Source organism: Pollicipes pollicipes, unplaced genomic scaffold, assembly GCF_011947565.3.
Source record: "Pollicipes pollicipes isolate AB1234 unplaced genomic scaffold, Ppol_2.1 Scaffold_1600;HRSCAF=1878_pilon_pilon_pilon, whole genome shotgun sequence".
In the NCBI taxonomy this organism is placed as follows: Eukaryota; Metazoa; Arthropoda; class Thecostraca; order Pollicipedomorpha; family Pollicipedidae; genus Pollicipes; species Pollicipes pollicipes.
The window spans coordinates 24253781-24269843 of record NW_023595962.1 but is presented as its reverse complement, the minus strand read 5'-3'; the positions used below and the strand labels follow the sequence as shown (position 1 = coordinate 24269843).

Below are 16063 nucleotides of genomic sequence, written 5' to 3'. Positions count from 1 at the left end.
GTCGTGCACCACCATCGCCCAGACGCCACGCAGTTCGCCCCACAACAGCCCCGCAGCCCAGCGCGCTGGCGGCCCGACCAGCCCGCACGAGGACGCGAACACGTCACATCGCGGCTCTCAGGCCGGCGCCGGCCAGCCGCGCACCGCGTCTGACGCAACGTCCGCGTCCGCGTCCGCACCCGCGTCCGCGCGTCGCACCCACCGGCGTTGGCCATGGAGAGGATGCCCGGTCCGGTGTGCTTCAGGATGAAGTTCTCGTCCTCGAACTTGTTGCCGTAGATAGACTTGCCGCCGGTGCCGTTGTGTTTGGTGAAGTCGCCGCCCTGCCGTCAGGCGGGATGTCAGCCCAGTCGCGGGGGAGGGGAGGGAAAGGGGGAGGTCGGCTACCTGGGCCCTCAGAGCTCAGATCGAGAGGCATTCCAGACGGAGACGCGCCGGCACAGCATCAGCAGACCAGTCGCGGAAGAACGCGGAAATGAAGCGCTGCTCGAGTTCGTGTTCACCAGCACCGCCCCAGGGCCATGGCATGGCTCTTCCGAAATTCGTCAACCGTGGAGTGGAGGCGCTCCTCCCACTCCCGGCCGTTGAGAGCAGAGGGGGGGGGGGGGGGGGGGGAGTTGGCACGGTCGACACCGCAGGTCGCTTAGCACCTATCCATCTCAGCACAACCGTCCCCCCCCCCCCCCCGAACGTCCGCCCGCCCCTTCACCCACGGAGGCTGCCTGCGCCGTGAATCACCAGCATTCCAGACCGATACCGAACCCCGCCAGCGGAAACACAAACACAGCACCAGACGGCCGCCGCCGGGAGCGGGTCGGGCCCAGGCCCCACGCTGGGGCAGACAAACGCGTCCCGCCACACTTCGCGTGTGCCGCTCGTCATCGCGTGCGGCGCTGGAGACAGCCGCGTTCGCCAGCGCGTCTTGACCGGTGCCACACAGTCTGATAACGCGACGGGCGCCGGCCGACTGCCGCTTCAGTTTGCAAGGCCAGTCGCCGTGGACGGCCTTGTGGTCTGCTGGGCACGACTTTCACTTTCTCACTTCGCACTTTCGGAGACCAGGCCAGTAGGCCACGTATTTTTAGTGATGCTTGACTTTGCCAGAGTGGACCTGACATCCCAGTCACAGACATCCTGACAGACACCCTGACTTCTTCTCACAGAATCATGTCTGCAAACCCGTAAGCAGCACTTGAAACCTTGGTCAAATTTGGTTTGAATAATACTTTTTCAACATGTGAAGTTACCTAGTGGAGCTGTTTTGTCAGGTTTTATGTGACAGTCACGCACCCTAAGGACACATCTTTCAGTACCTCCATCATTGTGTGCCCGTCGTGCGTGCGTGCGTGCGTGCGTGCGTGCGTGGCGTGCGTGCGTGCGTGCTGTGCGTGCGTGCGTGCGTTGCGTGCGTGCGTGCGTGCGTGCGTGTGCGTGCGTGCGTGCGCGTGCGCGGCGCGAGCGAGCGAGCGAGCGAGAGCGAGAGAGAGAGAGAGAGAGAGAGAGAGGAGAGGAGAGAGAGAGAGAGAGAGAGAGAGAGAGAGAAGAGAGAGAGATAGAGAGGAGAGAGAGAGCAGAGAAGAGAGAGAGAGAGAGAGAGAGAGAGAGGAGCGAGAGAGAGAGAGAGAGAGGAGAAAGAGAGAAATATATAATATATATGGACAGATAGATATCATATAGATATGAAAGAGAAAGTATATAGCTCCATTCAAATATATATATATAGATTAAAGCGTCACAAAACCCGCGTTTACTTCCCGGTTTTCAGGAGAGTTCGTCGCGCGCGGCGCACGCGGGTCGGCTCACCTGACACATGAAGTTGGGGATGACCCTGTGGAAGGAGCAGCCCTTGAAGCCGAAGCCCTTCTCGCTGGTGCAGAGAGCGCGGAAGTTCTCGGCCGTCTTGGGCACCACGTCTGAACGGAGCTGCGGCGAGAGGTGGAGCAAAGGTCAACCTAGGGCACGTCACAAGCCACATCAGAGCGGGATTCAGACGGAGCCAAGGTCAAGCGAGGTCACATTACACTGGTGCAGGGTTAAGGTGGAGCCGAGGACAAGCAGGATCATGTTATATGATCACGTTATATGTTACACCGCAGTGCAAGTCAGGTGAAGCCCAGATCAAGTAATGTCACACCGCATTCAAGCACACAAGAAAGCTTGTATTAACATTGGTGCATTTGTACCTCGCCACTTTTCAAAAGAAATCGTCAATTGTGGGACAAGCTAGTTCATTGCTAAGGATACCTTCTAGACCAGGCACTGGACCAACCAACCACTCATCTGAGGCATTTCAGCATAAATATTGTCTGTAAGTAGTACCTCACATTAGCCCACATGCAAACACAGGCCAGTTGCCAAAAATGGTGCAATACACATTTTTTAGCATGACTGAGCATTATGTTCAAAGGTGACTAAAATTCCTCCATTTTGGACAGTTTCACTCCTTTCAAATAGATTTCCATGCTGCTTCCAGCACACAGCTACCAGAATCAACATAACAGCAAAACCAGCTCAGCAACCCTGGCTGTCTAAACACCACCATAGGTTATACTGGTGTGCTGGACCACAATACCTGGACATCAGCAGACAAGGATGTGGGGAGACTGGAGGCTGGGGTTCACTAATGGGATTGTCCACACTGGTATCAAGTTTGCTCTTTTTGCCAGATTTCACTACTGACCCCATGTCTCAATCACAAACTGCATTTTGCTCATGTAACACAAACACTTGGGATGCTACTAGATATGATGGACATGAACCTAGCAATCAAATAACTTAACCATACTTAAAAATGCAAAGCAAATCTAAGTCAGGAATATGTCATTACAGAATAATACAACAACATGGCATGAGAAAATGCCAAAACACAAACACATTAACTTGATTGTTGAGTTCACATACAACACTCAACAGCCCCTCCTTACAGAGTGTGGCAGTACATGTGATTCACATCATCTACTGGAGCGACAACTCTGGTGACACAAGTCTGATGGGAACTCTGACATTAAGAATGTGCTCCATGACAACAAACTATGATGTAATGAAAGTTATATTTCTGCCATCAAAAAACAAAGTAGACCTAAGTTGGCACAACACTTAAGCCCTTTTGCCTTTGGATGACACATTTTTTGTTATTCAGTAGCATCTTTTGCACACAAAGCATCCCAACATTTCCAGTTTTCCCAATCACATCTGATGCTTGTATCAATATCTTCAAATGTGGAAAGGTCCCTTTAATAAATGCCAGTGATGTCATACCAACCTGGTGGTAAAAAACAGAATCTAAGCTCTTATTTGTGCAAAATGTATTTGCAGTTGCCAATTCTGGTATGTCATGCTGGCTTAGCCATTACATGAGGTCTGTACATTAAACATAGGGTAGTTTTTCATACATCATATCATCTTTTTCTGAGGAAGTCCTAGCTGATCTCTGACAGCATGCATAACACAATTTCCTGCTGCTCAAAACCCATACCACAAGTTCCATCCAGTGAACAACTGCATTTGGCCAACATATAAGTCCATGCATGCTACCCTGCTTGTTTGCATTTAAGGAGCCCATACAAGATTGCTAAAGTTCACCACATTAGTCAGCCACTCCTTATTTTACCATGGTTTCAATATATACTCCTTGCCCCAAACTAACACAAAAAAGCTCAATGTGACAAGTTCAAAATCAGTGTTCTATCTTCTCACTGAGCTCTGCCCCACCCCCTGAAGGAAACACCTTTCCCAATACATCATTTGTTGCATTTGTAATCTGCCCTATTCAACAGATGCAAACACCAGTCACCATGCACCTCTTGTAATTTAGGATGAGGATAATGTGAACATGCATTTAAGCTTATCCCTTAAAAATCACTCATGACATCACTGGGTAAATACAGAAATAGGTTTAATAATGCACAGACCCAACCTAATCCAACCCAACCAAGTCAATTCAATCTAATACCAACCCAAACTAAACTTAGCATGAACTCCTAAACATCATCCTATACCTATTCTTGAACCCTCTCCTGTGCCTACTTCTGCTTCTTGAGCCTGACTGATAATATCCTTGCAGTGTTTTCCAATGACATGTCAGGAAATGTTCTTTTATGTGAGGTGATGGGAGGTAACAATGATGCTCAACCTCAGCAAAATATTTCCTAGTGTAACACAGGTGGGAGACTCAGTGTTGATTCCACTAAATTTATTACACATCAAAGTTAGCTGGTCCACCAACCACTCAAGGCCAGCAGCAAAACAATGCCTTCCCTGGAAGCATCAGCCTTCCTAGGACCAGATGAATACCCATTTGGCCTTTTTCACTTTATAGCACCACTTTTACAGTTCACTTCACTTCCCTTTTACACTTTATAATGAACATGCCTTGCACAAACACCCCATCAACAATACCAGAGCAGGAACACTGCAAACCCGAGGGCTACAAGAGCATATGAAGCAAATATGTACAGGCCTTCTGATGCGGAGGTTATGTCAGATAAAATGGTTAAAAACCTGCTTTTAAGCAAAAAAAAAGTTCAAAAATTCAGCAAAGATTAGAACAGCCTCATTTAGACTCAGACTTGCTTAGCACAATGGACTAATTTCTTGCACATTGGCCGCATACAATTACATTCAGTAATGCTGAGCCACACCCTCCGCACCCCGATGCAGCTTGTGCAATTGAACAAAGGGCTTAACCCCACATTTATTTCAACCACATAACAATTAACCAAAAATAGGAACAATGAGAGGTTGTAACAATACCAATTCCGGCCAACAACTGAGAACACACACCGCAAAAGCAGTTATGAATGTCTGCCGGCCACCACGTGGGCACGGCACCGGCGTCTATTTTTAGGGTGCAAATGCCCTCTCACCTCCATGACGATCCGGCCCAGGGGCTTGCCATCGGCAGACATGTCAAAGAAGACCTGTGGGAGACCCATTTTGCAATACAACTGAGTGGCAACGCGCGTCACCGCACAAGGTCTCAGCGCAAGCAGATGGGATGATACTGCTCGACCCGGCAACGTCCGGAATAAGACCGCGGACAGCATTATGGCGGAATGAGTCAAAGACGTAGGATGGCAGCTACCGAATGTTAGGTTTACTTAGCATATTCTCATTTTATTTAAACTAAATATTTCAAAAATAAATTCAACAAATAAAAGTATTGGTGAAAAATATTTGGATTGTACCTTTCAGCCCTATTTTTAAATTCTTAGCCCACGAAGTTAAAAAAATATGGAGAATCACTAAAGCGCAGAAATCTTATGGTGACAAGATATGCTGGCCCGATGCAAGAACATACGACTAATTTGCGCGCAATTTTCTGTGCTAATGTAAAGATTATTCGTTCAGCAGCAACCCAATCCTTGTATGCAATTTTCCAGCGTTTTTAAGGCTTTGTAGAATAGTGAAACGACCACAGAAACCGTGACCCTGAGTTTATTCCCGCACCTTTACGGTTGCCATCCAGTCATCGGCGCAGCGCACGTGATGCGCTCGTGATGCAGTTGCTGCGCCCCTCCCCCCATTCAAAAATAAGACATGCGGGAAGGCAGCGTCCTATGGGCGATAACACGGGATGGGGTTTGCTGGCGGATCCAAGAGGGGGGGGGGGGGGGGCATCCCGGCCACTGTCCATGCACGTAGGTGTTGGTTTACGTAGATATGGTTACAGATTTGGATTGACGCGTGGGGGGGGGGGGCAATGTAAAACTATCTGAACTCTTGTGAATTCGGACCAGATGTCAATGGTATTGCTAAGTATCTGGTATCAGACTCCTAGCTGAGAGGGTCGTCCCCAAGCTCAGGTGAAGTAGTCTTCAGTTGGGTGCGCAGAGGGGGAGCCTTCCGCATCCCCACCAGAGGTGCCACCTTCTAAAATTGGTTGGGGGCATAGGTGTCGATTTAAAAAAAATGATTGGGGGTCAAAAGGTGAAAGTCGCCAAAAGGGGGAGGTAGGAAAAACTATTCGGACATCACCCACTTGTCATGTCCGAAAAGCCATGTCATGCACTGCTCACTATGTATATCAACATTAAATTACATGTTTTTTTAAAGAAAACGTTAATCTTTAATAATGAACATAGCAATCACACATGGAAGCCTAGCAGTTTGGGCCGGCTGTTTATAAGCACACCACTGTTCCACCGCTAAATGCCTCTCCCACTTTTTCAGATTTAAGTTACGTTCAGCTTACTTTTGTACTACCTTAAACACGCATGCCGATTTTCTTCATTTATCAGCCATCTTCCCCAAGATGCGTCACCCTTTTCGTTTCCACACTGTCTGTCGCAGCCGCGGGGCCGGCGCCGCGCGGTTTATGGATGCTGCAGCGCCGGGCGTCGAAGTTGTTGGTAAGATTTGGTAGCGCGCACGTTCAAAATCACGTCACATAATTTTCCTCAGCGATCGATTCTGACTCAGTGTTCAACACTTTAAGACAAACATAGATTAGCGATGTCAATACAAAATTACTACCCCATTTCGATACACCATCTACGCTCAGGGGTTCTCAAAATCCCTGAAGAACGCTGAAAAAGAACTGGCGTGTATGTGACAATAGTTGGGCCACCTTGGACCAACTGCGCGGGTCGGAGGGCCTCCCACGTCAGGAAGGGGAACAATGTGATATGTATCCTTAGGACCTTCGGGTTGACCAGGGGGTCCCGCCCTGTGTCGCCAGAATGGCAGCTGAAAGGCAACGTGCGGGGGGCCCGAATGGCCGTTCAGTCCTTTACCGGCAACAGTAAAGTGCCCCAAATGTTTTCTGAATGAGGCGCCTGTCCGGAAAGGAATAAGGGTTCTCATTATTGTTGAATACGGTGGGTGCAAATGGTTCAACAACGATTAATGTCATCCGATGTTTTCCTGAGAGCGTTCATTCCACTGCCGAATCGATTAGTGGCATAAATTGTGTAAAAATGAACGCGCGCGCGCGCAATCTCGGGAACAAGGACAACGACGGTCTGGGTGCAGCTTCCGTAAAACCAAACGGCGTTGGCCCGCGGCACCAGGCGGCGGGCGCCGTGTTTAACTGTTCTCTGCACAGATTAACAGCTGTAGGAACACGGAAAATTAAGACTTTTACTTTTTAGAAGCGCTATCACTTTCGTCCACCCGTTGGCCACAGCTCCGTATTAACCGCTGCACCGACGCTGCGCGCCCTATGGGGACTGCGACGCATGGCGTCCAGTTTTTTTTTTTTGCTAAGATTTGCAAGCGCACGTGTTCAAAACTATGTTATATCTTTGGTATCACCAATCGATTCTGACTCGATGTTGAACATTTCCAGATAGGCATGGCTTGATCATGTTAATGCACGTGGTTAACTCAGTTCGATCTACAACCTGCCTTCGCGGGTCCCTTAATATGTTTATAAAGCCAACATAAAAACACTCTGAGAAAGCTTTTGAATTTTATCGGTTTAGAAAGAGTCCACTGAACCACTGTAAAACGAAGAGTGTCGGTAATTTTTTCTATGCAGTCGTAAAACGCCTCATTTCTGCAGTTCAGTGAGTTCAAAATACAAACAATTGATGCAGGTGCAGGTGTCCAATGCTTGCCTTACACACCAATTAGTATTGATGCTGCTCCATAAACACGTAGCTAAGCAGTGATACGATCAGTTCGCAGTCAGCCATGCGGGAGACAGCCAGGCCAGGTCAGTAGCCGCCGAGGGCGGACGAAAGCAGGGCTCAGGTGAGGAATGTATATGGCCGAGTAAGGACAGAAGGGCGTTCATTCTGTGGCTTGTTTTTTACGGGAGAAACTCCAGTTTTATGAAGTTTGTCACATTGTTTTTGTCAGTTAATATTTGAAACTTTCGGATTTGCTTCCGCCTTAAATGCTGCAACAAATCTTGTTTCACAAAAAGTAGCAGACGAAATCTTTACGCGTGAAACTCTGGCGCAATATGGGCCATCGACTTGCATTCAAAGTTCTGACCAGCATATGACCAAGTGGTATTTTAGGATTTACCTGTGGAGGCAAATGCCTTCGCAATAACCCAAAATGTCTACCGGCTTGTGGCATTTTGTCTCTCCAGGGAAAACAATGTCTCTCCAAGGAAAACAATGATAAAACAATGTTAAACAATGTTGGACGAATAATGTTGGAGAGCCATGCTGGCCGAATGGCATTCATGAGTCGGATGGGCAGACCGGGTGAATACGTCATCTGTACGACCTGTAAATTGTCAATCACAACTGAGTGGCCTTTACAGCGCAGCGAAATGATGCTGAAATGTGGTGGGAACTGGAAAAGTAAAGATAAAATCGATATTTTTCGTGTTCCTGTAACCATTCAATGTTCAGAGGTCAAACTCAAGACTATACAGGCAAGATTACGTCCCAGTCTGATATTGGAACGATGCGCCTTGATTTTGAAAAAAAAACTCGAAATAATTCCTTCACTACGATCGTTCTCGCGCGCCCGGCGCCCTCCGCCTGGTGTTATCTGCAGCAGCCAACGCCGGTCGGTTTGATGAAGCTAGAACCCCAGCCCACGCGTGTTTTTGCTCTTAAGATTTCAAGGGCGCAGGGCAAATACTTTTTTAAGTAATTTGTTTCGCAAGTCAAGTCAGCAAACGGATTGACGTCCTAAGGCAAAACGGGGTCGATCTCTTTGACGTCATTTAAATTCGCTCTCTCAGGCTCTATTTTTTGTTACCTAAATTCACTCTATATCTTCACACAGTTGAACACTTATACAGAATCTTAACCCTATCCAGGCAGGAGAAACTTTCATTTAGTATAGTCGATGTTCTTTTGTCTCTATTTTGTCCACGAAATACTTTCTGGTGTCACGATTTTGAACAATGTATTCATATTTTATGTTTTTTTCTCTCGAAAAATGTTTCTCTAGGTTATGTACCAGCGACGAATGTTATGGATTGTTTGTCATCCATAAAAGCTATTTTCAGTCTGGGATGTTATGAACATGACTGTTCTCAAATCCAGGCCTAAAGCTCTGTAGATATCAATTGATTTCATTCAGCATGTTATTGTTATGCAATGTGCAGTGCGAAAACTCCATTCATTTTCCAACTTGTTTTCAATACGGTCGAAATCCTTGAGTATTGCGGTCCCACCACGTGGTTAGTGTAAGATGCCGATCGCCTGACGCGGTTGTGATTGCAGAATACCGAACCGAACGCAGCTTGTTGCGGTCTATAGAGCTTGAAACTGCCAAAACACTCAGACCATAACACAAAGCTTGACCAGAGTCATTAAGGCATGCATTGTGCAGTTAGGCACGAACGCGGAGCTCTAAATGTTTGACGAGCTCCGCTGCTGTACTTCACTAAACATCACATGACATTCTGCACGTTCTTCTTTCCTTTCACATGTGAAACAAGCATTAGAAGTCTTAGGCGGATTGAACTTGGTGGCATGGGGGGGGGGGGGAAGGGGTAGTGGCCCAACCAAAATAATGCAGGTCGACAGCCTCGTCGGGGGTGCCAGTCGATAAAGATGACACACCTTGCCTCCAAGCCAGACTTTTCCCGGATTTCGGCCACGTGAATTTTCCTTTCAGATGCCAAGGATTTATTTTTACTTTCAACCGAGAAAAGGTTCCTTTACGGAATAACTACTTCCTATTTCAAGGCCACGTGAGCTGAAGCTTTGTGGAAAGCTTAGAATTGTCTGTATTTCACGGAAATGTCTTGATAAAATGGTTCGATATATTCACCGGAAAAAAACCTGGTTACCTTTCACGGGAGATCTTCCGTTGCGCAGAAGGCAGTCTTATACAGGCTGGCGTGGCCTGACGCCTGCAGAGTAGACAAGAGTGTGCACATGATACATTTTGCGTGGAGAGGTTACGACATGTATCGTGGAGAGGTTGCGGCATGTACCGTGGAGAGGTTACGGCATGTACCGTGCACACTGCTAGGAAGAGCCTACAGTGAAACGTAAAACTGAACTTGCACGACCTTAAAAGACATGTCGATAGCTGGAAGGACAGGGTAGGCAGAGGCGAGGTGACTGGACGGGTATCAACAAACATGTCGATAACTGGAAGGACAGGGTAGGTAGGCCAGGTGACCACCGGACGGGTATCAACAGACATGTCGATAACTGGAAGGACAGGGTAGGTAGGCCAGGCGACCGGACGGGTGCAGAGAATGACCGCGTTACCAAAAGGCTCGACCAGCGCTTTGACAGTAGCTTGGAGTTGATGTAAGCAGCACTGATACTGATACCCAGCTACTGATAGGAAAACAACCCTTGCGCAACACGCGCTGGGAGTTGTGCGGCGTCTTCAGGTCCCCCGTCGTGAGAGCGTAGTCGTGCTAAAATGCTCCTTCTTTCTGTCAGAGCGGATGCACCGGACACCGAGTGAAGGCCGTCGCGTATGCAGCACGTCCCGATTTAAAAACAGGACCGTGCGCACATATCAGTTTCCGGGGGTAGGCCCCCGTTCCGAATTGATGGCATCTGCTAATAGGCATGCGATTAATCGCTGACAGTGAAAAAGTCCAGTTACATGCGCCGAAATGAATGGTCGAGGAGATGCGACGCTGTTCTACGACATGCAAAAAACCGCTCGTCTGCGACAAACTTCATTTTGTTTTAATTTTTGCATTGTCCCGATCGTAAAATTTTGCCTACTCCCCTGTTTAACAAAACATAGGGCTCGCGTTAAAGTCATGAAGTCATTTAGTCATAGAAAGGTATGGGAAACAAATTGTTTGTATGCGAAACTCTCGTTCATATTTGGCAACTTGAGGTGAATGCTGCCATGCCATCGAGTGGTTTGCACAGCTTTATACAGTAACTTAACTTATTTTTTATCGACCAGAAGGAAACATGCATCAATATTTGGATCCTTAAAGCGTGGCTGGCTATACCTGAGCACATTCCCCAACCGCACGACTAACGAGTGCACTGCCCATCACGGTACGCGCCCATGGCGAGAGGTGTCTGACTCAGCGTAGCTGCGTTCGCGGATGTTGTGGTGCGGACATCCCGGCATCAGCGGATATTGTGCCTCGGACATCCCCGGCATCAGTGGATATTGTACTTCGGACATCCCCGGCATCAGCGGATATTGTGCTTCGGACATCCCCGGCATCAGTGGATATTGTACTTCGGACATCCCCGGCATCAGCGGGATATTGTGCTCGGAGCCCGGCATCAAGCAGATATTGTGCTTCGGGCACCTCCGCCATCATTCCGGACGGTACAAAAGGCGGCAGTGGACGCGAAGGCCTGCAAAATCTCTGGTCCAATGCCACGTCTTTCCACACATTCTTCACTGTCGCTCAGCGTTGGGCGGGACTGCGCGGATCATCTGCGTATGGGTGCAGGAAGCGGTGAACTTTGGGGCCAAGATCTCTCGGGGGCGCGTGCTTGCGACCGTTCGTACCTCGCCCGACCGTGGACCGTGGCTGGCGCGGCGCGCCGTGACCTGGTCCCTGTGACAACACTGGAGGTTTTTTGGGCCGCTGAAAAGATCCGTCTGCTTCTAATGAGTACCGCTCGCTGCTCTCCCCGCTTGTTGCTGTGTCACAGTGTGCCAGCCGGGCCGATGTCGACAGGCAGGCTGCAGCTGGTAGTTTGTCGGCCTGCCAGTGCCGGAGGCCATCACGGACTCTCGGGCGACGCTGGCATGCGGCTGCAGCTGGCAGCCTGTCCGCCCTGCCAGTTGCCGGGGGGCCCATCACGAGCTCTCGGTGCGACGCTGGAAGGCAGGCGCAGCTGGCGGCCTGTCGCCTGTCCATTGCCGGAGGCCATCACGAGCTCTCGGGCGACGCTGGCAGGCAGGCCTGTCGACTGGCGGCGCTGTCGCCTGTCATTGCCGAGAGGCCATCACGAGCTTTCGGGCGACGCTGCATGCGGGTTTTTGCAGCGGCGGCCTGTCGCCTACCAGTGCCGGGGGCCCATCACGCGGCTCTCGGGGCGACGCTGGACAGGCAGGCTTCCAGCTGGCGGCTCCTGTCGACCTGTCAGTGCCGTAGGCCTCACGAAGCTCTCGGGCGACGCGTGGAATTCATCAGAACACTCGGTCGTGCTAGGCCATGGAAATACCGTATGAACGTTTTTTTCCGTTTTTAAAGCTTTTTTTGCCTTTCGTCCCGCTGATGGTTTGGTTTTTCGTGTAGCGGTGTATTTCATTTGGTGCCATGCGATATGACTGGACCAATTATTCAGCCACTAGTTGCGAAGGATTCCTACATAAACTGAATTGACTGCTTGCGGGCTCGAGAGGGCCGCTTAGTCCACTGTCCATGTCCCTGCCAGAAATAAACAACAGAGCAATGCAACACGGCCGCTAGAACTGAGGCAAACCGGACCACTCACTAAAGTTAAGGACAGGTCATATCACTATGCTGGTAATATGTTCACTCTTAACCCTCGTACTGAACAAGCGCAGTGCCAAATTGGGAATGACGGCCTGGTAGATGTTCATCCCTTTTTCTTCCCCAAGACCCAATCCTAGGAAATATTGGACCTAGATGAACATGAACTACTGTTAAGCAGTCCTCGAAATGTCCAACAAGATTTCCAATGGCTATTCCAAAGTCACAGACCACGGTTAATGTCATATTGAGACGCAATAGTGTTTAATTAAAGGGAATTAAGATGACCTCACAATGATTATATGCATGATATTCGTTAAGTATGTTATCTTTTTCAATAAGTTTTCGGCTACGAACCTTGCACAGAAAATCGAAAAACTTCAGTAGAACGCGGACATCAGATACTAGCCAACGTTGACAGCGGATCCCCCCCCCCCCCCCCCAGCACATACGTGATCACACACCCGTAGAACGCGGACATCAGATACTAGCCAACGTTGACAGCGGACCCCCCCCCCCCCCCAGCACATACGTGATCACACACCCGTAGAACGCGGACGTCAGATACTAGCCAACGTTGACAGCGGACCCCCCCCCCCCCCCCCCCAGCACATACGTGATCACACACCCGTAGAACGCGGACGTCAGATACTAGCCAACGTTGACAGCGGACCCCCCCCCCCCCCCCAGCACATACGTGATCACACACCCGTAGAACGCGGACGTCAGATACTAGCCAACGTTGACAGCGGATCCCCCCCCCCCCCCCAGCACATACGTGATCACACACCCTCAACACTTACGAACCCTTGCACTGCACAAGCACCACCTCATCTAAGAGCTCTAGCATTTTCTAGTTTGAATATAAACTGCCTGACTCACTTTCTTGAATGCTCGCCGTGACCTTAAACCAGGGCATGGGTAACAACTGCATTTATTTAGACCATTTCAGCACATCAATTTCCCGCCATCACAATGCAACGCGAATTTTAAGACAACAAACTATCCGAAACTTTTGGAATGCTTTGGATCGAGTGACATGCGGGACAGAAAATATTTCCAAACTTCCTCTATCGTTCTAACGGGGTCCTGAGTGTTCCCCTCCCCCTCTCTTGTGTGGCTAAGCCAAAGGACCTTCCAAGGCATGTATGGCATCCTCGAGAGATGCAAAGATGCGGGCCTTCCGGGTGCGGCGTTCCTGCCTCTGCCTCTGATGGGGCGTGCCTCGTATTTGAATAGCGTCGATGCCCACCTAGCGGGGTGGTTCGAAAACACTCGCTGTGTTTGGTTGTCTTGGTCGAGTTTTAGTTGCCCTGACGTTCGCTGCCCCCCCCCCCCCCCTCTCGTGCTCTCCCGCTGGGCCCTGTTTGTCTCATGGAGGTAGCTCGGAAGCAGCACGAGCTGCTGTTATTCTGCCGGCGGCTCGTTTGGGACAAGTGCGTCTGGTAATGATCGTTTGGCCGAGGTCCTTCAAGGGCGCACCCGCGCGATTCTGGGCGCTGGACGCCGTTATGACCATGTTTACCGGCAGATGCGCTGGGTCAGTCGTCCTTCGCCCGGCTGCCTGTTCGTCGCTGGGATCTGAGCGCTGGTCTGGCCGTCACGCGGCGTCTTCTGGGCTGCGGTCTTCCCGGCGCGTTATTGTTGTAATCCCAAGAAGAATTGTTGTGGCATGCTATTGGGAACACACTCGCATATGCAACCACACATGATGTTATACCGAATGTAAGCTCCTAACAGATCGATTTTCAAATGTGGATGCTAGTGTGCAGTCGGCGATATGGACATTTTCTTTATGTAGCATCTCGGAATCTTATAGGGCCGTTTTCACGGCCATTTACGCGAAGGGGTATGTTTCTTAATGATCACTTGACACTTTTTTTGCTCAATGTGTCTATATTTTACAGCTTCTTCTTAATTCCACATTGGGCCTACATTTTTGGTTGTGGCTTGGCACTGATATCGCGGTGCATACTGGTGGCAAATGACCTACCCCTGTTGTGACAAAGGTATCCGAGCAAAGCAAATCATTTAGAGTTGATTAGATCCCGGGGTCTTATGTATGGTATATAATACAGAGCTATTGCAAAGAAAGCGCCGTTCAACGCACCACTGTGGGATGAAAGTTGTAAGTGTTGGGTTGGGTTAAGTCCAGTATTGTGGTTTACTAAATCGCTAAGCGGGCGATAGGCTATGAACACTGAGGCTATTGCTGAGTCCATTCTGGACAGCCCTTGTTTTTAATTGTACAGAGAATAGCTTATTTGAAGCAAATTTAAAACACACTACTGCACGGAATGTTTCTAGACACACGACACGTTGTATCATTCGGGTAAAAGTAGTCGCTGATTTTTCAGATTCTCATGGTCGAATCGGACAAATTCAATCTTTTTTTTGATAGTCCAATCCACCGTCATCCACACACATAGGTTCATATCAGACACGTTGTTGGTGATAGAAAATCATCACAAATATCTCGCTAAGTACCAAAATTATTAAAAACTCTGGGCATTCTAGTACATGTGGAAATATTTGTGGAGCCTTGTAGCGAGCTATAAAAAGGCATGATCTTGTGTGTCATAATCGTGGCATAATGTCAGTGAAAGTCAAAGCCAAAATCATGTCAAGTCGACGGCAACACCGGTCAAGGTCAGGTCACATAACAGGACACATTTTCTTTCTGATTGCTGCTCACATGCTCGGCTATGACGCTATTCTTGAGTTTTTTTTCTCGATTTCCAGTATTATGATATTTCAAGCTGTGCTTATGGGTTTAATATCTATAAAGATTAACAAGAGGATGCGTGCAAATGCGTGCAGTGCAAAGCAGGATGCGGCTGTTTGAACCGGTGCTCAAAACACTTAAGCAGCAGTTCTACTGTCTCGTGACACCGGACCGCACCAAAAAGCGAATGTGTCCGTCTCATCACCAATTGGCGCCACGTGCCTGCAATCAGATTCTTACCACTTTTAATCTAGAGCATCTGCCAGGTTACCTAAATCAACTCCATAGTTTTCCACGAGATTTACTATGGATGACCACATTTTAAGACTGTCTTGAATATTAATGAGTGTGGAACACCGAACTACCTGCTGAGAGTTCATTTCACTTCACCTCGCAAAAACACAGAGTATCACCACTGGATGCGTTCCGAATTACTAAGCAGAGCGATCTAATGCCCCCCTGAAGCTTATAACGCATCGCGGGGCTGTGATTTTGCACCTTCTTGCCACGCACGTCTTATAGGATGCGGTCATAGGTCGACGCCGTGACAAAATAAGACATCGAACTTCGAGGTCAATGTAATTGTTTGAGGCAAAGGCAGCCCAAATTCCATCGCAACATGCTGCACAGTTAGGGAGACGTCCTCGAAAAAGATGGGGTTGGGGGGGGGGGCTATCAAGCACGCTGCGTCGGGAGGGTAAAACTCGGCTCATTGTTAACCGGCGTCACTCCGCAGCTGCCTGACGCATGACGCACGTTTTGGGGGTGTGGGCCCCCTGTCACAAAGTGTTTGGACCCCCTCCCTCGAAGTGTTCGGGCCCCCTGTCTCGAGATGTGCGGGCCCCCAAGGTGTTCGGGCTCTCTGTCTCGAGACGTGAGAGCCCCCGAGGTGTTCGGGCCTCCTGTCTCGGGGTGTGCGGGCCCTCTGTCTCGAGACGTGCGGGTACTCGAGGTGTGCGGGCCCCCTGTCTTGAGGCGTGCAGGCCCACCACAGTGTGGCATGCCGGCCGCGTGCAGGGCAGCGCCGTTCCAGTGGA

At 49.4% G+C, this 16063-nt stretch overlaps 1 protein-coding gene across 1 annotated transcript in view; it reads right to left on the bottom strand.

Annotated features, from left to right (window-relative positions):
* The window catches only part of LOC119091599 (peptidyl-prolyl cis-trans isomerase), a gene marked incomplete in the record, with an annotated part of 6389 nt that extends 1321 nt beyond the window's left edge, over positions 1–5068 (bottom strand). The window contains 3 exon segments of the mRNA XM_037214410.1: positions 203–323; positions 1804–1923; positions 4866–5068. Coding sequence (XP_037070305.1) covers positions 203–323; positions 1804–1923; positions 4866–5045 — 421 coding nt within the window.
* Between the last annotated feature and the right edge of the window lie 10995 nt (positions 5069–16063).